Here is a 24,509-nt window from a genome sequence, read left to right on the forward strand (position 1 = left end):
ACAAACCCACATGGATGCCTTTCATATGTGTAAGGATAGAGATATGTCCAAAGCACACCCATCTAAAAATATTATTCAGATTAATATTTTATTGACCAATTCTTATTCAGCCTCCAAGGGAAATGCCTATCAAGGTTGGTCCAAATGCATTAAAACATGGAAGTCATTATTTAATTTTGTTGCAAGCCACCCACCCATAGAATAATTTGTCTAGAAAATGATGGGTGGAGAAAGACAACATCCATCAAGGAAATATAAAAAAATAAAAATATAATAAAAGTTCCTAAAAGATTCTTCAGAAAGAGGAATTGAAAAAGAAGACAAATATAATTATATAGAAATACATGATAATATGCTATATTATAATTATATAGAATTATATGATAATATATAATGGAAAAAGTGAGTTTCCATGTATCCATATAAAAATAATCATAAAATAAGAATCCTTTAAAAAGAATTCGAAGAATTCAAATTTCATGCATTCATCAGTCGAAGAAAATACCTAAGATGGCTAAATGTAATACCTATATCATTAAAAGGTAATACATGAATAGTCAAATGTAGTACCTTTCACCAAAAAGTTTAAGAAATGCTAATTATTTTTAAATAATTGTTTGAAATTTGTATTTTATAAATTTGGGTTCTTATGATGTGGTTTTTTTTTTTTCATGAGTAAATGGAAACACACTTTTTCTTTTAAAAAATGAAAGCTACAGAAGCCTTCATGGGCACTAAACCCCACTGCCATTCATTTCCATAAATAAATAGTGAAACCAAAAGTTTTGTTGATTGTGAGCTGGAATCCAATGCAATTTTTATGGAAATTTTGTGTTTTCTTCATACCTACCTACCAGGATCAAAGCAGAACACCAGAGCCGTTTGGTAATTGTTTTCAAAAATAGTTTTGAAAAGCAATTTTTAAAAACAGTTTTTAATTTTTTTTTTTTTTTTTTTATGTTTTATTAAACAAAAATCTGTTTGAAAACCTAAACTATTTTTAACCTATTTTAATATTTTAAAATATGTTTTAAAAATAATTTTTATATCTAGTGTGTTATTTTAATAATTTTATATGTTTATATAATTATTTTTTAAAACAACCATAAGAAAAGTGAAAACAATAGAAAACAATTAAAAAATGTTTTTTGAAAACATCCTATTTTAAGAACGAAAAGAAAATAAAAAATAGTTTTTGATTGCTAAATATATTTTCTTATTTTTTTATTCTGGATAACATAAAACTATTATCGAAACAATCGACAAACAGCCCCAGGTCTTTTTATCTTTTTATAGTTGGGTTGACTCTCAGTGCTACCCTTTCTTCCCTGAAATTTCTGGCGACGTCCTTCCTGAGTTCCTCCCACCTTCTTCCCCACATACCTCCCTTAACTGTTCTCAAAAGATAGCTTAAATGCTAAGCCACCCCTGCCTCCTAGCCTGAAGAGAAATCAAGCTTCAAAATCTCTTTGTAATTTTGACACAAAAAGGAGGGGAAAAAACAACCATGACTTCCACAAACACCCAAATCATCTCTTATTCTCCTCCTCCGCCTTCTTCCTCTTCTAAATCCACCCGTCTATTCGCTTATGAAGTCTTCTTGAGTTTCAGAGGAGAAGACACCCGCTATGGTTTCACCGATCATCTTTATGAGGCTTTGATTTCCTATGGAATTCACACCTTTAGAGATGACGAAGAAATCAAGAGAGGAGGAGAAGTTGCGTCTGAGCTCCTGAATGCTATTGAAGAATCAAAGATTTTTGTTATCATTTTTTCGGAAAACTATGCTACCTCCAGGTGGTGTCTAGATGAACTCGTGAAGATCTTCGAATGCATGGCAACAAAGCAGCGACTAATTCTACCCATTTTCTGTCATGTGGATCCATCAGATGTCCGAAAACAATCAGGAAGTTATGACCAAGCATTTCTTGATCACGAAAGAGAAGCAGATGTGGAGAAAAAGGAGAAGATTCAGAAGTGGAGACTTGCCTTGACAAAAGCAGGCAATCTAGCTGGATATGACCTACAAAAATATCGGTAACTATAATTTCCTTTCATCTTTAATTTCAAAATTTTCTCCTTCAATCTGGGTTGACCTTTTTACTACTCCTAAAAATTAGGCCAAGTTGTTATAAAATTTGATTAAACCTGTGAGCATTATAGTTTCCACAGATTGTTCATCCAACTTTACCAAAAATGCTTTTCTAAAATTAAAAGAAAAAAAAGTTTTTAGTTTTTCTAATTTTTATCACTTAACTTTGTTTGATTCTTTGAAAACTAAAGATAAAGAAAATAGAGAAGAAAAATACAAGGAAAGAGAAAAGTTTTATAAAATTGAAGATTTCTATTAATAAAAGTACAATATAAAAATAAAAATTACATAAATTAAAATTAAAAATATTAGTTTTTGCTAAAAGTTTTATTTTGTCAATAATAAAATATAAAAATCAAATAAAATTGAAAAAAAAATATATAAAAAAATTAAATTCTATTCAAAATCAACCACTATGTAAACACTAAATATGAAAATAAAAAAATAGAAGGAAATAAAACTAATAGCCATTATTCCTTGTATATTGACTTTCCCTTTATTTCTTTTTTATTTTTTTCTTCTTAGATATTTTGCCACATTGGATTCTTTTATGATTTTTTTTTAAAAAAATTAAGAAATGTAATAGTAAAAACAGTTACATCTTGAGATTTAGTAACAATACTTACAAATTTTAATAAAGATATTAGTTTAGAAAAATCTAGAACATGTTTGGGAAATGTTTTTTGTAACAATTTTCTGTTCTTCAAAACAAAAAACACAAAAAACATGTTTGACAGTCAAAAACTGTTTTCCGTTTTCTGTTTTTAAGAATAGAAAAAATAGTATTTTTCAGAGAATATCTTTTATTTGTTTTATGTTGTTTTTACTTGTTTTCTAAAAGTTATTTTAAGAAATAATTATAAAAACATGTAGAATAATTAAAAATAAAACATTAGACATAAAATTATTTTTTAAAACATATTTAAAAATATTAAAAACATATTAAAAATATTTTAAGTTTCCAAGTAAACTTTTGTTTTACAAAAATTAGAAAATGATTTTTAAAAACTGTTCTCAAAAACTATTTTTCATAATTGTTTTTAAAAATAGTTATTAAACAGACCCTTAGTTTTTGTTATAAATGCATTCAAAATGATAATACATTACCACCACTTTCTCTTCACTTCCCCTCGTCCATGTGCCCCCTTTATTACATGTAATGTTCTATTTATTACATTTAATGAAACCATAAATGAAGTAGCAATTAATGGACCTTTGTAAGCCTATAAAAGGCCCTTGGAATGAAAAGAAAATTCTCTCTTCATTCTTTGATTTCCTCTTCTCCTTTATACATTTATTATTCTTCATAGCTTACATTTGGTTTATTTGTAATATATTTTTAATTTAATTTAATTTTTATTCAAGATAATTAGTGAGAGTTTTCCTTAAATTCTAATGTCAGATGATAAGGTGATGAGCTGGTTTAATTAGAAACATTACATTGTTAATTAAGAGTATACATATCAAACACTTCATGAATAAGGAGAATTTTTTCACTTAAAGTGATCTACATCCATCTTTATTTTCTACTAAGTAATACTCCTTATGATTGTAGTTTTATAGATATGCATAACTAAAAGAAAAAGAAATATTAGAATATTATTATGCTCAAACCAACTTTAACAAAAACAAAAATAAAAAATTACCAAGTATAACCTTAGTAACTTTATAGAGAACAAATAAAGAATTTAAAAAAGAGGCAATTATGCTTTAGGGGTAGATAAAACTAATAAAGAGTCTAAGGTCCATAAAAAATGCAAAATTCAGCTCAAAGGTTAACAAACCTTTATAATTAAGAGAAAGGATATGATTTTCTTATAATGCCAAAAATACCCAAAGAATATTTAAAATTGTATAAAATGAATTTATATTGTATGACTATGTTGTATTATTTACAGTACACCCTACTTGTTTTTTTTTTCTTTAGCCTTTTAATTCTCTAGTGATTTATTTATTTTTAAATGATAAAAATAAATAAATAAAAACCCACATGCAAAGTAAAATCTTGATTTTAAAAGTTTATTTCAATATATAACTTTAAATTAATTTTCAAAATTCAATTTAAAATGAAAATATTAAAATTATTTTTTAAACGATTTCAACATGATTTTTTTATTTCATATAATAACAATATATATAGTATGGAAATTCTAAAATATAAGCAAAAAAATCTTTAAAAAAAAAAGTTATTGCTCTATTTCAAATATATGAAAATTACATTTTAAAAATGCTATTATTAATATTAAAATTTAAAGAAATTTTTATTAATTGCTTTCAAGAACATTACTAAAATGTTATATTATTAATAAAAAAACTAAAAATTAATTTTAATTATAGAAAATATTTGGTTTTACTTAAAATTTAACTTATTCAATTATAAAATATAAAAAATTAAATTAGATAAATAAAAAATTTAAAAAGATATAACTACAAGTCTATTAATATGTCTATTGTGCTTTCCTTTTTCAATTTTTTTTAATAAAAATATAAATGAAAAGAAATATTAAAATACTTTTAGAAAAGAAATTAAAAAGGTGAAATAAATGTAACAAGATCAAAAGGGGAGAGTAATGAAGTGAGAGTAAAAAAAAAAGGAGAAAGAATATATAAAAATCAAATAATTAGAAGGATGAGACCACAAGTACATTCACTTTTCCTTATTTCATTTGAGGGTATTTTTGTCTTTTATATTTCATATCCTTAGTATTAATTATACTAAATATGTGAACTTTAGATTTATTTTCTGTTTTAACTAACCCTAAATTATAATTGTCCAAAAAAAAAAAAAAATTTAAGATAATTTTATTATAGTTTATTTTTTGTATTTTTTTTTATTACAATTAAATGAGAAAATATTAGATTTTTTTATTATTTTAATAATTTTTTAGATTGAAATGATATAGATTTTTTACATTAATTATTTCTTTTAAACTTATAAAAAGTTAAAATCAATTTATTTTTGTCATTATAATAAAATAAGGGTAATTATTTATTTATTTATTTTTATAAAATGAAGACTATATTTGGTTCCCAGAAAATTTGAGGGAAAATGTCAGGGAAAGAAAATAGAGAGGAAAAGTGAAAGGAAAGAAAAAACGAATGAAATGAAAAGATGCATTCAAAATCAATAAATTATTTTTATATGTTTCTTCAAATTCATTTAACTTATTTTCCTTCATTATATAAAGATTGAATAATTTTAAAATGTATAAGTTTTTAACTAATTTTAATTATATTTGATTTTCTTTTATATTTTCCATAGTGAAAACCAAACATGAGAAAAACATTTTCTTTAGCATTTTTTATTTTATTTCCTTAGTGCTTTCTGGGAACCAAACTTAGCAGACATATATTGTAATCTTTCTAGATTAAGAGATGAAAAATTAATCACAATTTTTTCAAATATTTTCATTTCATTACACCTTACCCTAGTTATTCTTTAGGAATATTTACTTTTGAAAATTATATTCAACTTAGCATTTCCTTCCTCCTATTGATAATGCTTTTTTTCCCCATTTTCTTTGGGATTTTAATTTTACTTTTTGATCTTAAAAATTTTCTATTACTCCAAAAGAAAGCCACAATTAGTCTCTCTTGTTGATCTACTTGTTCAAGATAAGCATAATATTTTTATATTCCTTTAGAGTTGGCATTGGATTAATATAGCGGTTTTGTAGTTACCCATTTCTTAGGCCTTATAATAAATTTGTTTTTTCTAAAAGAAAAAAATTGTAATGAATGAAATGATCAACAAATTTTCATAAAAACCTAAAAATTAGGAACCTAACTTTTTCATGAGGCTATATTTTGTTTTTAGAAAACCAAGGGCAAAAATGTTACAAAAAATGATATCCTTATATTTGAATAACATAGAAAATAGTACGAAAAGAAAATACTAAGGAAAAAAAGATAAAAATGCCATGATTTTGCTTCTCCCCACCCCCTTTTTTAGGTAGGGAAAGTTTTGTTTTCTTTTTACTTCTTTTTTTCTCATTTGCATTATACTTCACAAAATGAAAAAGTACTTAAAGATACAAAATTTAGTAAATTAGGTGGTTTTTTTTGGTTCACATTCAATTAACCACTAGTTCAATCATAATGGAGATTACCAAATATTATTAAAAATATATAATTTGGTAAATTGGGTGATTTTATTTTTATTTTTTTGGGTTCACATTCGATTGGTCACTAGTTCAATCATATTGGAGATTACCAAGTATTACTAATTTACTTTACATTTGTTATTTTTTACAACTTATTTTAACTCACCACATATACTTTGTAATTGACAGATATGAGACAAGGCTTATTAAGGAAATTATTGATGTCATCCTCAGAGAAATGAATTCTAAGCTCTTACTACCTGTTAGCAAGAACATGGTTGGAATGAATTTTCATTTGGAAAAATTGAAATCATTGATAAAAATTGAGTCAAATGATGTTCGCATGATTGGGATTTATGGACTTGGTGGAATTGGTAAGACCACAATCTCCAAAGTTGTTTATAATAACATCTTCCATCTCTTTGAGAGTAGTATCTTTCTTTCAAATGTGAGAGAAAGATCCCAAGACTACCCAAGTCGGCTTCAATTGCAAAAAGAACTTCTGAATAGTGTCATAAAGGGAAAAAATATGGAAATAAATAATATTCATGAGGGGATTAATGTGATAAAACAGAGACTTCGCTCAAAAAGGGTTCTTCTGATTCTTGATGATGTAGATAAATTAGAGCAATTAGAATTCTTAGCTGGAGAGCGTGGTTGGTTTGGTCTTAGAAGTAGAATCATCATAACAACTAGAGATCAACACTTGTTGAAGGAGCATGAAGTGGATGTACCGCCATATGAAGTTAAGGAGTTAGATTATGAGGAATCACTTCAACTTTTTTGTCAACATGCCTTTAAACAAAATACTCCTAAAAAAGATTATGTAGATGTCTCAAATGATGTGGTAGATTATGTTAATGGCCTACCCTTAGCCCTTGAAGTTTTGGGTTCTTCTCTTTTTAGTAAAAGCAAGGCTGAGTGGGAAAGTACATTACAAAAACTAAAAAGAAAACCCAACATGACAGTCCAAAATGTGCTTAGGACAAGCTTTGATGGACTAGATGAGATAGAGAAGGATATATTTCTTGATGTTGCATGCTTCTTCAAAGGATGTAATGAAAAGGATGTTACAAGGCGACTTGACCATGCAAAGGGTGTAATAAGAGTTCTTAGTGACAAGTGTCTAATAACTCTTTCACATAACATCATAAGGATGCATGATTTGGTACAAGAAATGGGTAGAGAAATTGTTCGACATGATCATCCTAAAGAGCCTGGGAAATGGAGTAGACTGTGGGACCTTGATGATATTTGCCTCATATTGAGAAAAAAAACGGTATGATCTAAATGCATAAACTTAGTTGATCCATAGTATCATTATTTTTATTTAAGTACCTAGATATCTTTATAATTTTGTTAAGGTTTTATATATTTTTCTCTTTACTCATCTTCTTGAACTCTTATGTTTTAGGGGACGGAAGCAATTGAAGGGATATTTTTAGACATGTTTAGATCAAGAGAAATCTCATTCACTGTTGAAGCTTTCAAAAGGATGGAGAGACTTAGATTGTTCAAAGTTTACTGGAGTTGTGATGTTAAGGTTAATGATATGGGAAAGGAGTATCAAAAACTCCTCATTCCTAAAGACTTTGAATTTCCGTCATATGATTTAAGATATCTTCACTGGGAAGGATACTCTTTAAAATCCTTACCCTCAAATTTTGAAGGGGAGAACCTCATTGAACTCAACTTGGAGCATAGCAATATAAAACACCTTTGGCAAGGGGAAAAGGTAGTATTACTATTCAGTTATATTGTGTCATTCATTTCTGTTTTGAAGTTCATGAAAATTTATTTACTAAAACAAAATAATTAATTTCTTTTGTTGCAGTGTCTTCAAAAGTTAAAGGTCTTGAATTTATCAAGCTCTCAGCAGCTTACCGACATGCCACGCTTCTCAAATATGTCAAATCTGGAGAAATTGAATATTCAATTTTGTGGAAGTTTAGATAATGTTGACTCATCCATTGGTTTCCTAACGAAGCTTACTTTATTGAATTTGAGTGGGTGTCGAAAGATTAGGAGCTTGCCAAATACCATTCATCGCTTGGTCTCTCTTGAAAGTCTTTATTTAGATGGTACTACTATTCAAGAATTACCCTTCTCAATGCATCATCTCACCTTACTCGTTTTGTTATCTACTAGAAATTGAAAAAATTTGAGAAGTCTTCCAAGAAGTATTTGCAAATTGAAATCTCTTAAATATCTCTATCTCAGTGGTTGTTCAAACTTGAAGACTTTTCCAGAAATCACCAAGGATATGAAATGCTTAAAGGCGCTTGATTTAAGTGGAACGTGTATAAAAGAGCCTCCATTATCAATTGAATATCTAAATCATCTCACTTCTTTGAGATTGGCGGGCTGCAAAAACTTGGGGAGTCTTCCGAGTAGCATTGGTAGGTTGAAATCGCTTGAAAAACTTTATCTCTATGGTTGTTCAAACTTAGAGACTTTTCCAGAAATCACCAAGGATATGAAATGCTTAAAGGCGCTTGATTTAAGTGGAACATGTATAAAAGAGCTTCCATCATCTATTGAATATCTAAATCATCTCACTTCTTTGAGAATGGTGGAGTGCAAAAGCTTGAGGAGTCTTCCGAGCAACATTTATAGGTTGAAATCCCTTAAATCTCTTTTTCTAAGACGTTGTTCAAACTTGGAGACGTTTCCGGAAATCATGGAGAATATGGAATGCTTAAAGGAGCTTGATTCAAGTAAAGAATGTTTAAAAGAGCTTCCATCATCAATTGAATTTCAAAATTGTCTTACTCTTTTGAGTTTGGTGGAGTGTGAAAACTTGAGAAGTCTTCCAAGCAACATTTATAGGTTGAAATCCCTTAAATATCTTTTTCTAAGAGGTTGTTCAAACTTGGAGACTTTTCCGGAAATCAAGGAGGAAATGGAATGCTTAGAGAAGCTTGATTTAAGTGGAACGTGTATAAAAGAGCTTCCATCATCAATTGAATATCTAAATCATCTCACTTGTTTAAGATTAGTGGAGTGCAAAAGCTTGAGTCGTCTTCCGAGCAACATTTGTAGGTTGAAATCCCTTAAATCTCTTTTTCTAAAACGTTGTCCAAACTTGGAGACTTTTCCAGAAATCATGGAGGATATACAATGCTTAAAGGAGCTTGATTTAAGTAAAAAATATGTGAAAGAGCTTCCATCATCAATTGAATTTCAAAATCATCTCACTTCTTTGCTATTGGTGGAGTGCGAAAACTTGAGAAGTCTTCCAAACAGCATTTGTAGGTTGAAATCCCTTAAATATCTTTTTCTAAGAGGTTGTTCAAATTTGGAGGTTTTTCCGGAAATCATGGAGTATATGGAATGCTTAGAGAAGCTTGATTTAAGCGGAACGTGTATAAAAGAGCTTCCATCATCAATTGAATATCTAAATCATCTCACTTCTTTGAGTTTGGTGGGGTGCAAAAACTTGAAGAGTCTTCCGGGCAGCATTTGTAGGTTAAAATCCCTTAAATCTCTTTCTCTAAGGGGTTGTTCAAACTTGGAGGCTTTTCCGGAGATCATGGAGGATATGAAATGCTTGAAATATCTTGATTTGAGTGGAGCAAGTATAAAAAAGCTTCCATCATCAATTGGATATTTAAATCATCTTACCTCTTTGCGTTTGAGCCACTGCAAAAACTTGAGGAGTCTTCCAAGCAGCATTGGTAGGTTGACATTGCTTACAGAACTCTATCTCAATGGCTGTCCAAACCTAGTCATGGAGGACATGGAAAATTTAATAAATCTTGGCTTCTCAGAAACTCAGAATCTAATGGATGGAGTAACGCCAAGCGATTTATGGTGCCTATCCTCATTGGTAAAATTAGATCTCAGCCAAAACGATATGCGTCACATACCTGCTGCTATTACTCAACTTTGTAATCTGGAACACCTTAATATCAGTCACTGCAACATGCTTGAAGAAATTCCAGAGCTTCCACCAAGTCTAAAGATCGATGCACATGATTGCCCAAGCCTATGAACTTTGTCAAATCCATCCATGGCTCAAGAAAGTAGGAGGTACAATTTTTGTTTAAACATTTTTTCTCTCTCTTTTAATTACAAAATACTAGTGAAATAATTGATATTTATTTCAATTTCCTATTTTCTCTGCAATTAATAGTTCTCATCTGTAACCATGTTTTTTTTTCAATACCTCTGGAAAGCCACACCGTTTACATGTTACTTTTAACTGTGCAGCCTCCTTTGGAATGGGGAAGAATTAATCTAGCAAGTAATGGAATTCCAGGGTGGGTACTGCATCAGGAAATGGGAAGCCAAATAAGAATAGAGCTGCCTATGAATTGGTATGAAGATGATGACTTCCTTGGATTTGCATTTTTCTTTCTTCATCTGCCAGAATTAATTTTTGATTTATCTTTGAAATTTGATGAAGAAGAATATACTTACGAGGACCTAAGACTGCTATTCAGGACAAGTTCCACTCCGATCAATGGTAGTGAGGATGAAGTGTGGCTGCCTGTACTGTCCTAAGACTGCTATTCGGGACAAGTTCCAGTCCGATCAATATATGCACCTTGAGGCTTCATTTGATATTTTTACTTTTGGTGGCTGGACAAAATCAAAGATTGCGGAGTCCATCTTATATACTCTCAAGATCATCAACAGAATCATATCTCGTTGTTAGATTTTCCTGAGAATTCTGGTGACAGCAGATCAACAATAAAAGATATTAAGAGAAGCCATGACGATGCAGCACATAACCAAGCAGAGGAGCCATACCATAAAAGATTGAGAGAATCTAACACCCATCTCAACCTTTAAACTCCATCACCAGGTAAACCACCAAAACTTTCTTTATATTTAACCATCTCTATCTTTAGTTTCTTCATTTAGGTTATATTTGATTCTAGAAAATATGAAGGAAAGAAAACAAATGGTATGGGACATGATTTTTTTATTTTTGTTTTTATTATGAAAACTACAAAAGAAAGTCAAATATAATTGAAATTAGTTAGAGACATATTTTTAAATTATCAAAAGAGTTAAATAAGTGAAATGAGTTTGAAATAAGGTATAAAAATAATTTATTGACTTTAAATTTATTTATTATTTTCCTCATTTTTTTCATTTTTTCTACTTTTCCTTTTCATTTTTTTCCCTTAAAACTCTCTGGGAGTCAAACATAACTTTAACCTATCATGAACATTTATTAGTAACTCATCTTTTTTTTTTTTTGTCTTCTTATTTATTTTGTGTTTAAAGCTTATCATTATCATATATGTAGTCTATTTTTTTTAAATAGTGTAAATATTGCAAATTAAGATTTTAATCTTGTAGGTGTCATAACCTATGTAGCTAATAAGTCAAAAGTCCTACACTTAATCTTTAGATCTAAATTTTTTGTGAATAATTTTTCTTTTGTGAAACTCTTTTATGAAAAATTTAATAAATTCACTACCATATATTTTGTGAATAAGACATGTGTCTATTAAATTATGGGTACAATCCCATTTAGATTTATTTTGTAGAATAAAAACAAAATAAAATTTAAAATAAAAAACCAACCTAAAAAAAAAAATATTTTGTGACAAAAAATTTTCATTGTTATAAATCATTGAACAAGTTTTATGAATCATTGCAAAATGTTACCTAAGAATAACACATTTGAGTGCTTGGATGACCGAGTTATACTTAAATTCTCCTCAAAAACACTATGACTTGACCTATTATTTCAGTGCTATTCTAATGGAAATTTATATCCTATCTTGACTATGTGCTTTCATACATTGAAGGACTCTTTTCTTATATTTGATAATAGATAGATGGCACTCATAAACACATTTGAGATTGTTTCCAATTGAAGTGCTTCGAGTTAAAGTACTTTTAGTAGAAACGTTTTTGGGAAGAATCATCTATCAAGTGCTTTGCCAAGAAGCAGTAAAAGTGATTTTCACTTTTTAAATGTTAAATGCAATCTAGAATTTTATGTAGGTCTTTTTCTTTCTCTGAAATTAAATGGTTAATACAAAACTCCTTTTAATTTGATATTGTTGTGTTAATTTCAATGACTTCCCTTGAGGTTTTGGTTAAATACACTTAACCCCTATTGGTTTGAGGTTTCATCAAATGCCTTTCTTATTCTTATCATTTTATATTTTCAATCACCTCCCCTTTAATTCAAAATGAGAGATATTTGATGAATTTTCAAACCAATGGGGACTAATTGTATTTAGTTAAAACCTTGAAAGAGGTGAGTGAAATTAACCCTATATTGTTTAGATTATTCTGTCAAATAATATTCCTAGTTTACATTTTTGTTTTTATTTTTTATTTTTTATTTTTTATTTTTGTTATGTCTTCTGTATAGAAGATTGATAGGTATCATAATCCATATATACTATATTCTTTTATAGAACCATTTCAAAGTTATATTTTCCTTGTAATGTGAACTAATCTTTATATCTGTATGGACCTGCACAACTAGCTCTTGAAGTGAATATGACTACTTAGGTGTTTAAAGCACTTTATTTTTCTGTTTCTCTCTCATAACACTTGAGTTGTTACATTTTACAGAAAAAGTTCTTTTAACTTGCTAACCAGGATTTCATGCAGGTCAAGGATAAAATTGATGAGCCAATAGGTGATGCTAAAGGTTTGATATCTAAACTTCTTTAATATGCATTCTCTCCCCAATTTTTAATTTAAAATGACCTCTTCAATCCAATATTCGTTAAGGTTATGCTTAGTTGGTGGGATAAGATGAGATATCTTAGGATATGATTTCCAATGGGATATGATGTCCTTGAATATACATATCCTATAAACATGATATTCTAATGTAGCATATCCAATGAGATGTATTATATTATATTATATTATGTTTATATTTAATTTATGAAATGAATAAAAAATAATATGAAATATATATTATTTTTAATGTTTAAAATAAAATTATATCATATTCCAATATTTTCTATTTTTAAAAAATGAAATTTCTCTTATGTTTAACAATATTCATGATTAAAATATTTAAACTTAACAAATAAAAAAAACTCTATATTATGTTATTTAATATATAAAAATTACTTGTATATATCATATATTAATATTATTTTATAAATATTTTTTTAGTTTTTATTTTTTAACTATAAATTTAATTTATAATATAAAAAATTATTTTGCAAAATGAGTATATAAAAAAATAAAAAAATTAATTAAAAAAAATTATGATACATGAGATATGCATATCCCATATCTTAATATGGTATTAACATATTCTATGTAGAAAGGATAAAAAAAGAGGGTGGATAATATATCTCCCTATTTATCCTATCTCATGTTTGGTTGAGGCATTTTTCCCAAATGAGGCGATTGAAGCTTAAGCCTTGAGGTGAAACAAGGCGTAAGCCTCTAATTAAAGAAAACATTAATAAATAATAATGAAGAAGAATAGAAAAAAAATCTCAAAAAAAAAAAAATTAAACGAAATTTGAACAATAAGAAAACCGTACAATTCATAATAATCAAATTAATTATTTGTCATCATCAATAGTTTCTAATTTAATTCCTCTTTCTTTCTTTTATAATCCAACTCTCTCTCATGGCTTTATCAAATTTTCTTTAACACTAACATCACAATTACAAGTAAGGATCATCCAGGGAATCATAATCATATCCAATTGTTGTATTATCCTCCACATCAATGTTAATATATAAGCATTTGTCTTCTTCATCCATTAGTTATAATGGTCTTTCTTCTTCCTAATCCTTTTATTCTCTCCATTTAAAGGATTAATTGGTTGCTAACCAATCTCTTACTTTATAAAACATTTAATCCTAGTCTTTTCTTTTTAAGGCAAAATTGGACATACATTAACAACACTTAAGAAAAAGAGTATACATGATTGATATATACAATAAACACCAATAGGCAAGTAAAAAAAAAAAATGAAAATAAAAAACAAGCTCCTTCTCTTTACTTGGAGATAAGTCAATCAATAAATCTTATCATGATCATCTATGTACCCTTTAAACCTAGTCTTAAACTCGAGAAAAAAATATAAATGTATACCAAAACCTAACAAACGCACAATTCATTAAATCTATCAAATATTGAGGCTTGAACATCTTATAAAACGTGTAAAAAAGCTCTAAACCCATTAAAATCCTTTGAATATTTGTGGCTTAAGCCTCAATTACCTTATGTTGAGGCTATAGCCTCAAGGCTAATTTGCATAGCCTTGCCTTGAGGCAAGAGTCGAGCCGTAAGTCTCAATAGCCTTTTAAATCACTATACTCAAGAATATTGTTGTTAACGGGTGTGACACTGTAGCTTGAGTTTAGGATAGTGCATGGATAAAAAGAACATTGAGGAGGAACATAAAGTTGTCTTATCTGATAAAGCAGGAGAAGTTGATTATTTGCACTCTCTATAGGGCTAAATTGGGAAATCAATTTAAGGTAAATGTGTTTACTTGCTTAACTAGACAAATTTTTATAAAATTAAAGAAGGAAAAATGGTTGGATTCCCAAAACAGAGGTCTTAAATAAACAAATGTTTTTCAAATTGATCTAACACTATTCTTGGTAATGACTGAATAATTCTTATTGTAAATAAATGAAAATTGAAATAGTAAGCTATACCAAGTTTAAATTCATTGATTTCTCCAATTTTAATGTGTTCATATTAAAAATGACATTGGTGCACACTTGTTAATTTGCCTTTTCCTATGGAATATGTCCCACTGATCCATGGTTAAATGTTCTTGTTATGCTAAACACAAGGTACAATTGGAGCTTTGTGCATAAAAAAATGCTAAACAATTCTATGATCTTAGAATTCTTCAAAGGCCGGGGAAAAAAAAGCTTTGGAATGCATTTGATGAACATTTGGAGACATTGAAAAGGTAAATTAATTTTTATAAGATGGTTAACAGTATAATAGATGCTCAACAAACTTGATAGACTTGAGATATAATTTGAGTAACCTACACAGTGTTTTTGTGAAAACCATGTTGGGCTTGATAGTATCTTGATCTGATGCTATAGAGTACATAGAGTAACCTTTCTATCATTATTTGGTTCTTAATGTTGATAATTGAGTCTGAAATATATTAGATGTGTTAAATTTTGTTATTCAAATAATTCTTGGGTCCTTAATGCAGATAAGGGTACCACATTCAAACTTGATGCAATTAGCATATGGACAAGGCAACAATGGAAACCTCTCATCCTCATCCTTTTGGTGTTGGCCATCAATTCTGTGAGTTTGTCATTCATTTGTTTAAATTCTTATTAGAAATATAGTACCAGAGCATCAACCAGTTCATATTTGAGGTACTATCCTCTACAAGTTTTTCCACAAGGAGTGGTTAGTAACAGTTTTACCTTGGCTCCTGGTTTCACTCTATAAGAGTAACACCTACAACTGCACATAACGTACTCAACAATGTCAACCATTTATCTAACATTCTCACCAAGCCATCAATACTTGACATGGGCATACTAGATCTTTTACATAAAAATAAGGGTAAAGAAGAAATTTATCGATCTCTAAATGTGTACCCAATGGATTATATGATCCATATTGATGCAATGCAGCTAGATGAACTAGTAAATTTATTCCTCCTTAAGTCAACATATTTTATTGTCTAGGAGGAATTATGCTTACTTTTGTTTAATACAAGTATTCGTGGTCCAAATCAACTATTAAATCCCTTCATGGATAGTATTCCCTTTCGCTATTACAAACTGATGCATCAAATTCTTTTAAGTTCACTTGGAAACCTCTTGCTTTTCTACTATCTCGTGTAAGCTGAAACTAATTAACAATACAAATCTTATTCAGCTTGAACTAGATCTTATATAGCTTTCATCACATTTCTCATAATTGTTGTTAATATCTCAGTGCAATCTCCATTGCTATGATAACAATATATTACATATAGCCACTGTCTTTTGCCAGGATTGTGGCTAGCACTATAATTGCTATTAGAAGAAGCCATGTGGGTTAGAGTTTCAATGAGTTCCTTTTGTCTTGTTGCTACATCAAGCTCCCCATTAATCTTGAAGTCTCCATCAAGAGAAAACTTTAAAGGAAGGTCTTCTACATCCCTTAGGGAGTCACTCATGGGTTCTTCAATAGTTGGCATGATCCCAAGATGGGTGTTGGGGTGGCAGTTCTAGTGGTGCTCAACATGGGTAAGTAGTTACATTACAAGAGCATTTTTATGATATGTTCTAATTGTGAAAACTGATGGATGTTCTTTAGCCCATTTTACGACACTAAATCATAAGTTATTGATAGCAAGGAGCTTTAGAAGGGCATTTGCTACACTTTTTTGGTCATGTGGGTCAACAAGGTGTTAGCTGTTAAGTGACGGGAATAATTGGGAGTTCCTTGTTAGATAAAAAAAGTAGGCCTACAGAAAAAAACAATTGAAAGTCTAATATATAAATACTTATGAAGATGGGCTAGGATCTAAGTAGGCATAATCCACATGGCATGCTAGGTCAACACGTAACCATACTAGAAAAAAATTTACTTAGATAATATCCACAAGTCCTCTATTTTCTGTAGCATCAATAGGTAAACCATTATCCATAAAAAAAAGGGTAAACCATAAACATCTACCTGTAAGGCAATAAATGAATTAGATTAGGACGAAATTGCTCCACAAGAGCATGGTTGATAAAAACCCACTTCAAGAGGCAATCCACGACAGAAGTGGTAATGTTGGAAGTTTTTATGTCACAATAAAAAGAGCAAACAAAAAGGTTTAGGTGTGGAAAGCCATAAGTAGGGACCCAGGTTGATTAATTGTGGGTCTTGCTATCAACATGAAGCAGCTTAATTGGGCCATTGATATGTAGAGATGATGGGACTAATGTTTTCTGTTATCTTTTTCATCAATAATATAAATTTTGGCAAGCCGTGATCAGTATGAATTGTTAGATCAACTCATCGCAGCTTCGCACTAAGCCTTAGTCATCTAGAATCACAATGTAAACAAAGGCTCATGCCCACTAATCTTTGGTGATGGTACATCGTGTGTTGAATAATTTGTAGGGGTTATGAAATTCACCTTGGTTTTAGTAGCCAACATATGCATCCTAGGAGCTTTGAACTATGATGCTTGGGATAAGGCACATGACCACACAGGTCACACTTCTCTATGAACTTGAGCACTATTGTAAGGACAACCGAGCTGCTGTTAGACATTTTTTCTATGTTATCTTTGTTCCCTAAAATCAATGTCTGCAAAAACAAGACCAAATCAACAAGATATTCAGCTTAGAATCAATGTTAAAGTTGCATTTGGTTTCTGTTTGGATCATGACGAAGTGCCTTGAAATGCAACTTTTTACAAGGTTGACTATCTCTTGGAGTTATTGAGACTCCCCAAAAAAGCTATGAGTTTAGTGGTGACATTATTCTTAGGATCAAGACAAGACAGTGCAAGTATCATTGTCACCTTCTAAAGCTTACATTGTAACATAAATGAAGTAACCCAACACTAGGGAAATTTAATACTACTTGGTTTACTTAGATCTATGATTTTGATATTGCTGGAGTCACTTCCTCTCATGTTTGTGGCTGGTCAGAAATGATTGTAGTGTGGGTAAGTAAGCTATACTTGGCAACAATGAATACTTTCTTTTCTTTTCAAGTTCATGAATTGATCTTGTGATTATTTCTATTCATTCCATTAGGTTATTGTGGTTCTTTCATGTTGTTTTCTTTATATTTCTCCTGTAGTAATGAAATACATTTTTTTTTTCTACTAGTGTGCTGCCGAAAGCATATATGAATGGTGGTGTATGCTTGCAAACAAATGCTTCGTCACCCCAGAAGCCTTCAACTAATCTCTCTCCATGTGTCTAATGAAAGGGTGCAAAACCTATTTCCACAAAGGATGATGGAGTCTCTACTATACCAGCAATTGATGCACCAATGCATGTAATATTTATCAAGCTTTCTTCTTCAAATCTATGTTTTGTACTTTTCTTTTGACTTGGATAATTGGATCTACTAAATCCTATTTGTTAGAATACCACCTATTTGCTGCAATGTTAGGCTAGATTCTCCCCAAAGACACTATGACTTGACCAATTATTTCAGTGATGGTAATGGCAATTTTTATGATGTTCTATCTATGTACTTTCATCCATTCAATGACTCTTTTCTTATTTTTGATAATAGATAGATGACACTCTTAGAACATGTTTGGGATTGTTTCCATTTGAAGTGCTTTGAGTTAAAGCACTTTAAAGAAAAACATTTTTGAGAAGAATTAGCTGTTAAATCCTTTTCTAGGCAATGACTCTTCACCTTTTTAAAAAAATGTTTTTTAAATTTTACCAAGATTTAAAAGTACGGTGGATAATGATTTTAAAAAGTGTTTTTAGTCTTTTTATCACTTAAAATTTTTTAATTTTCAAATATTATAGAGACAAGAAACACTTTTTAGAATCACTATCAAACACATTCTTAATTTTATACCAAAAAAGCTTTTACTAAAAGCAATACCAAATTAGCTTTTTTTTTCTTTCATTGACAAGGAGCTAAGAGGTGCCTTGACATAATGGCAAAACAATAGAACATAGAATTTTGGTTCATTTAAGGCCAAAGATGACCAACAAACGATTCGTAGCATCAATAGAAGCCAAGTTTTTGGGCTCCAAATTGGGATAATCTAAGTACCTAGACTCAATCCGTATGCTAAACATGCATACTACATAAACAATAAATGTTATCCTTAGAATTACCTTCTCATTGTTTTTCTTCTTTTTAAAATTTTTTGTTCACTCGATAGTGAAACCCTCATATGGCCTAAAAAATATTCAAACATTTTGCATGGTATAAAATGTTGTTTTAGAAAAGAATTATTTTAATGAAAAATTAGAACCTTATTTGCAAACTATACATTGATTTTAATATTTTATAGTGACAATAAAAAGACAAACAAAAGTTGAAAAAAATATAAGAAAGAGTGTGGTTACATAAATCTTGATAGAATAAAGCTTATTTTAAGTTATTGTATTTTTTTTTTTAGTTTTTGATTTTCACTTTTAATTTTGGTTCTTAACATTTCATCAAACTTCAAATTGGTGGGTGGTATTGCTTCGTTGTATGAGGTAGTTATACAATTTTTCATTTCAATTTTAGAGCTTCCTTGTACAATTTTTCATTTCAATTTTAGAAGTTGTTTTTGTAACTTTGATATTTTTATTCAATTGTCTAAGGTAAAAATAATTTTAAAAATTCTAAAAGAAATTAAAGAAAATGGGAGAAATTTTTTTAAGCATTTCCCTCTCTGAAAAAATATTTTTTTTTTCTTCTCTAGGTACTTTCCATCACATAGTCTTACTCTTAATAACATTCTTTTGTTTTTGTTATTATTTTTAGTTCGTAAAATTTATAATTTTGGATAATAATATATGCAATACTTGAAAATATATTTAACATTTATTATTTCATGCTCTGCAAGTAGAATTTGCAAATAAGAGTTAGGCTTTTAAAGGAAAAGGTAGCCCAACTTGATGGAGTGTAGATTCATTATCTAGATCAATTGGATCAATCGTACTTAGCCCATAAAGGTTGTGGTAATTGGAGCTAACGCCATTCATTTGGGCTTGATTCTTTAAACATGTTCATGTGGGTTCAGTCATTTTTCTCTAGCCCATGATGATATGGGTAAATACCTATCCTTTGGGTAATGCTTTTATACGAAAGAATACAAAACTTTTTAATAGTAGCATTATTATTATTATTATTACTATTTTTAAATCTTGGTTTATCAGAAACTCAGAATTAATGGATGGAGTAACGCCAAGCGATTTATGGTGCCTATCCTCACTGGTAGTTTTAAATCTAAGCCGAAACGATATGCGTCATATACTTGCTGCTATTACTCAACTTTGTAATCTGAAATTCCTTGATATCAGTCACTGCAACATGCTTGAAGAAATTCCAGAGCTTCCATCAAGTCTAAGGGAAATCGATGCACATGATTGCACAAGCCTGGGAAATCTGTCAAATCCGTCTACTCTCTGGTCTTCTCTCCTCAAATGGCTCAAGAAAGTTGAGGTATAATTTTTGTTTTTTTCAATATATGCACATGATTCCACTCCAATCAATATATGCACACTGAGGTTTCATTTTGCAGTTCTAATTTTGGTAGCCAAAATAAAACCAAAAGTTGCGGGGTCCATCTTATATACTCTCAAGATCATCAACAGAATCATAACTCGTTAGATTTTCCTGAGAATTCTGGTGACAACAGATCAACAGCAAAGGACATTAAAAGAAGCCATGATGATGCAGCACATAACCAAGCAGAGGAGCCATACCATAAAAGATTGAGAGAATCTAACACCCATCTCAAGCTTTAAACTCAATCACCAGGTACATCACCAAAACTCTTTCTTTATATTCAACTATCTATATCTTCAGCTTGTTCTTTTGGCTTAGGTTTGGCTCTCATTAAATTTGAGGGGAAATGTAAGGTGAAAGAAAATACAGAGAAAAAGTAGGCGAAAAAAAAAAGTGAAGGAAAAAAAATAGATTTAAAATCAATAAATCATTTTTATTTGCTATTTCAAACTCATTTCACTAATTTTTATTTATCAACATCAAAATTAAATAATTTAAAATGCAGAAGTTTTTACTAATTTTAATTATATTTGACTTTCTTTGATGTTTTTTAAGAGATAATTAAATATGAGAAAATCATTTTCCTTGACATTTTATTTCTTTCCTTCATACTATCAAAGAAAATGATTTTCTTACTTTTGTTTTTATTATGAAAACTACAAAAGAAAATCAAATATATTTCAAATTAGTTAGAGATATATGTATTTTCTTAATTATTTAATTTTGACAAAAGAGTTAAATAAGTGAAATGAATTTTAAATAGGATATAAAAATAATTTATTGACTTTAAATTTATTCTTTTGTTTCTTTCTTTTTTTTCTTTCCTTTTACTTCTCCTTTCTATTTTTTTCCTTATATTTTTCCTCAAACTTTTTGAGAATCAAACATAACTTTAAGCTATCATGAAAAATTATTAATAACTCATCTTCCTTTTGTCTTCTTAGTTATTTCATGATTAAAGCATATCATTATCATATGCGTGGTCTATGTGATACTATATATGAGAGAAAGAGCTTTCGATCTTTGAGTTTGTAATGCATTTTGCTAAAATGGTTAGTAGTTAGTGTCATGCCCCAAAACCCACTCCAAGGGCATGATGATCATTTCACACCTCAAGCCCAAAGGATCAAAGTGAAAACGACAGAAACATTCGTATTGTAACTAAAAATTTACCAATTACCAAATTCCTGTTTAGAGTAGTAGGACAAAATTCTAAAATCCCCAAGTATCAACTTTAAAAAATAAACTAATACATCAACCAAAGTGTTATTATCCAAATAACTTCAAACTCAAAATAATTCAAACGAGAATTAAGTTTTAACATGTAAACAATGTCCAAAATAAAGAGAGTTTAAACAAATATCCTAATAAAACCAAATTTCCCTCCTAATAGTCACTTCTCGCCCAAACTGAGGTTACCTGAAAGATTATCAACAAAGAGTGATGAACTCAAAGGCTAATAAAGAACATTAATACAGTTTCATGGATCAAACATTTTCAATCATGCTTGCAAATAGACAATATAACATATATTTATTTTCATAAAAACTTTTGAGTTCAAAATGCTAATACATTCAAACTTTTCAACAAAACTTTCTCATATTCATTTCAAAACAATTTCTCATCAAAACCAAATCAAATACATTCAAAATATCTTTACTCTGGTTATCAAATAACAAATGGTGTCCAATTAGGTGGGACTTCACAAATGAGTGGCTAGTTTCAAATTTGTTCTATTTAAGGTGAACAAAACCAAAAGTCAACAATTATAACCCATTGAATAGGGCCATAAGGTCAACTATTATAACCCATTGACTAGGGCCATAGAAATATCAACTATTATAACCCATTGATTAGGGCCGGATATGTCAACAATTATAACCCGTTGATTAAGGTCGGATATGTCAACAACTATAACCTGTTGACTAGGGTCATAGAAATGTCAACAATTATAACTCGTTAATTAGAACCATAGAAACCAGGGTCAAACACTTCATTTTATTAACTCAAACTTACAAAACAAAATATCATATCTTCTCAAATTTTCATTTTTCATAAACAAAGAAAATTCTCAAATGTACTTTCTATACAAAACACATATTTGATCCCTGCAAAAAAGTAAAAATAATATTTTTACATATATCAAAATACAATATAAAATGGAAATATATATATATATATAAATCTACATTAATTTCTCTTATCTTAAAGAAGCACTCAAAAACTTGAAGTATTTAGCTTGACGAATTTACTCCTCATCTAACATAATATCATACACCACATTTATTATTGATTATTTATCTAGAGATATAAATTTAACATTCCTAAAAACATTTTATTTAGTTTTAGTAATTCTAATTAATTTCCTATATTAACATTAATATTATTTTCAACTTCCTAATCAATAATAAATTAATTTAGTGAGTTTCCAAATTTTTATAAAAATTCATATTCTTTTCTAATTTTACCCTACCTATATATTTTTTATACACTTAAATTAAATTAAAACTTACATAAAAAAACTATTATTATTATTATTATTATTATTATTATTATTATTATTATTATAATACTAATACCTTTTTCTTTTCCACTTTTTAGCACTTGATTTTTATTTTTTTAAAATTTTTTTGTTGCCCCAACACAGTGCCTCAAATCCTAAATCTAGAAACATGCAATTCTTCTTCTTCTTCTTATTTTTCAATCCCTTAAGCCACATATAATCATATATTTATTTAGTCATTTAATTTTTAAAATTTTATTATTTAGATCTATTCATCTAAAAAGAAAAAAAATCGAATTTCCCTATTTTCATCAATGAAACAACTTATATTCATGATTTCAATATTTTGATCTTAAAATAAATTAAATAAACTAACCCTAATCTAAATTAAAATTTTCTAAAGAATATCTAATGTGTTCAAAATTAACTAATGAATATAATATATTAATATAGAGTTAGAATTTTACCTGAAAAAATCTAAACTTCAAACTCTAGATCTCTAAACCTTTAGCCCTATGTTCTCCAATTATCTAATTTTTAGTTAATAAAGTTTTCTGAATAAAGAAGATAAGAGGAAAATCTAGTTTATACCTAGGATTTTTAATTGTAAAATGACTCTTTTACCTTTAATGAGTTCAATTAATTAATTAATTAATTTATAGTTTACTATTTTGCCCCTAAAGTTTATTTTAGGGTGTTATAGTTAGCTGTTAGTAGTTTCTATTGCCATTATCTATATGGACCTTACCCTCTTAACACATTAAAATAAAGGATCTTTCCCTTTTAACCTATATATTCACTCATCCCAAAATTTTGAGACTTTTTAAAACGAGGACATTGCTAAATCACCATGTATTTATTTTTACGCATGCTTATCATCATATCCAAACTAGCCAAAGGTAGGACATGAGTGAACCTATTCCAATATACAAGCCCAATTTATATTTCTTTCTTCATTGAGCAAAACGATGTATGAAATTTTGAATTGGTCAATTGTGTTGATTTTACGAACTGATTATTATGTGGTCCAAATTGCAAACTAGGATATCTTAATGTTGCTTTTACATATGATGCATGTATGAATTATACCTATCATGTTCTACACAAGTAGTATTGTTTTAAAAGGGTATGTGTTGAGGCATTTTTCCCAAATGAGGCAATCAAGGCTTAAGCCTTGAGGCGAAACAAGGTGTAAGCCTCTAATTAAAGAAAACAATAATAAATAATAATGAAGAAGAAGATAAAAAATTTTCAAAAAATAAAATATTAAATGAAATTTGAACAATAAGAAAATCATACAATTTGTAATAATCAAAGTAATTGTTTGTCATCATCAATAGTTTCTAATTTAATTCCTCTTTCTTTCTTTTATAATCCAACTCTCTCTCTCTCATGGCTTTATCAAATTTTCTTTAACACTAGCATCACAATCACAAGTAAGGATCATCCATATCCCATTGTTATATTATCTTCCACATCAATGCTAATATATAAGCATTCTTCGTCTTCATTCATTAGTTATAATGGTCGTTCTTCTTCTGAATCCCTTTATTTTCTCTCCATTTAGAGGATTAATTGGTTCCTAACTAAGCTCTTACTTCATAAAATGTTTAATCCTAGTATTTTCTTTTGAAGGTAAAATAGGATATATATTAACAACACTTAAGAAAAAACACGCTA

General features: G+C 28.9%; 1 protein-coding gene and 2 long non-coding RNA genes across 3 annotated transcripts; all 3 read left to right on the forward strand.

Moving 5' to 3' along the window:
- The first annotated feature begins 1,358 nt into the window (after positions 1 to 1,358).
- LOC117906298 (disease resistance protein RPV1-like) lies at positions 1,359 to 8,350 on the forward strand. Its single transcript, XM_034819280.1, has 4 exons — positions 1,359 to 2,037; positions 6,385 to 7,474; positions 7,610 to 7,930; positions 8,030 to 8,350. Exons 1-4 carry the CDS (start codon positions 1,508 to 1,510, stop codon positions 8,348 to 8,350), a joined length of 2,262 nt encoding a protein of 753 aa, XP_034675171.1. The 5' UTR covers positions 1,359 to 1,507.
- Positions 8,351 to 10,031: 1,681 nt separating this feature from the next.
- Positions 10,032 to 10,659, forward strand: LOC117929595. Its single transcript, XR_004653779.1, has 3 exons — positions 10,032 to 10,227; positions 10,408 to 10,514; positions 10,604 to 10,659. It is a non-coding gene; the product is annotated as an uncharacterized LOC117929595 (long non-coding RNA).
- Positions 10,660 to 10,908: 249 nt separating this feature from the next.
- LOC117929590 lies at positions 10,909 to 15,391 on the forward strand. Its single transcript, XR_004653778.1, has 4 exons — positions 10,909 to 11,005; positions 12,784 to 12,823; positions 14,956 to 15,077; positions 15,336 to 15,391. It is a non-coding gene; the product is annotated as an uncharacterized LOC117929590 (long non-coding RNA).
- The last annotated feature ends 9,118 nt before the right edge of the window (positions 15,392 to 24,509 follow it).

Source organism: Vitis riparia, chromosome 2 (assembly GCF_004353265.1).
Source record: "Vitis riparia cultivar Riparia Gloire de Montpellier isolate 1030 chromosome 2, EGFV_Vit.rip_1.0, whole genome shotgun sequence".
Lineage (NCBI taxonomy): Eukaryota > Viridiplantae > Streptophyta > Magnoliopsida > Vitales > Vitaceae > Vitis > Vitis riparia.

Excerpts from the sequence above, each read along its gene's own strand:
- LOC117906298 (XM_034819280.1), top strand. The coding sequence starts at position 1,508 with ATGACTTCCACAAACACCCAAATCATCTCTTATTCTCCTCCTCCGCCT. Across the intron at positions 2,038-6,384 it reads TATGACCTACAAAAATATCG|ATATGAGACAAGGCTTATTA; the intron begins GTAACTATAATT and ends TGTAATTGACAG. Across the intron at positions 7,931-8,029 it reads ACCTTTGGCAAGGGGAAAAG|TGTCTTCAAAAGTTAAAGGT; the intron begins GTAGTATTACTA and ends CTTTTGTTGCAG.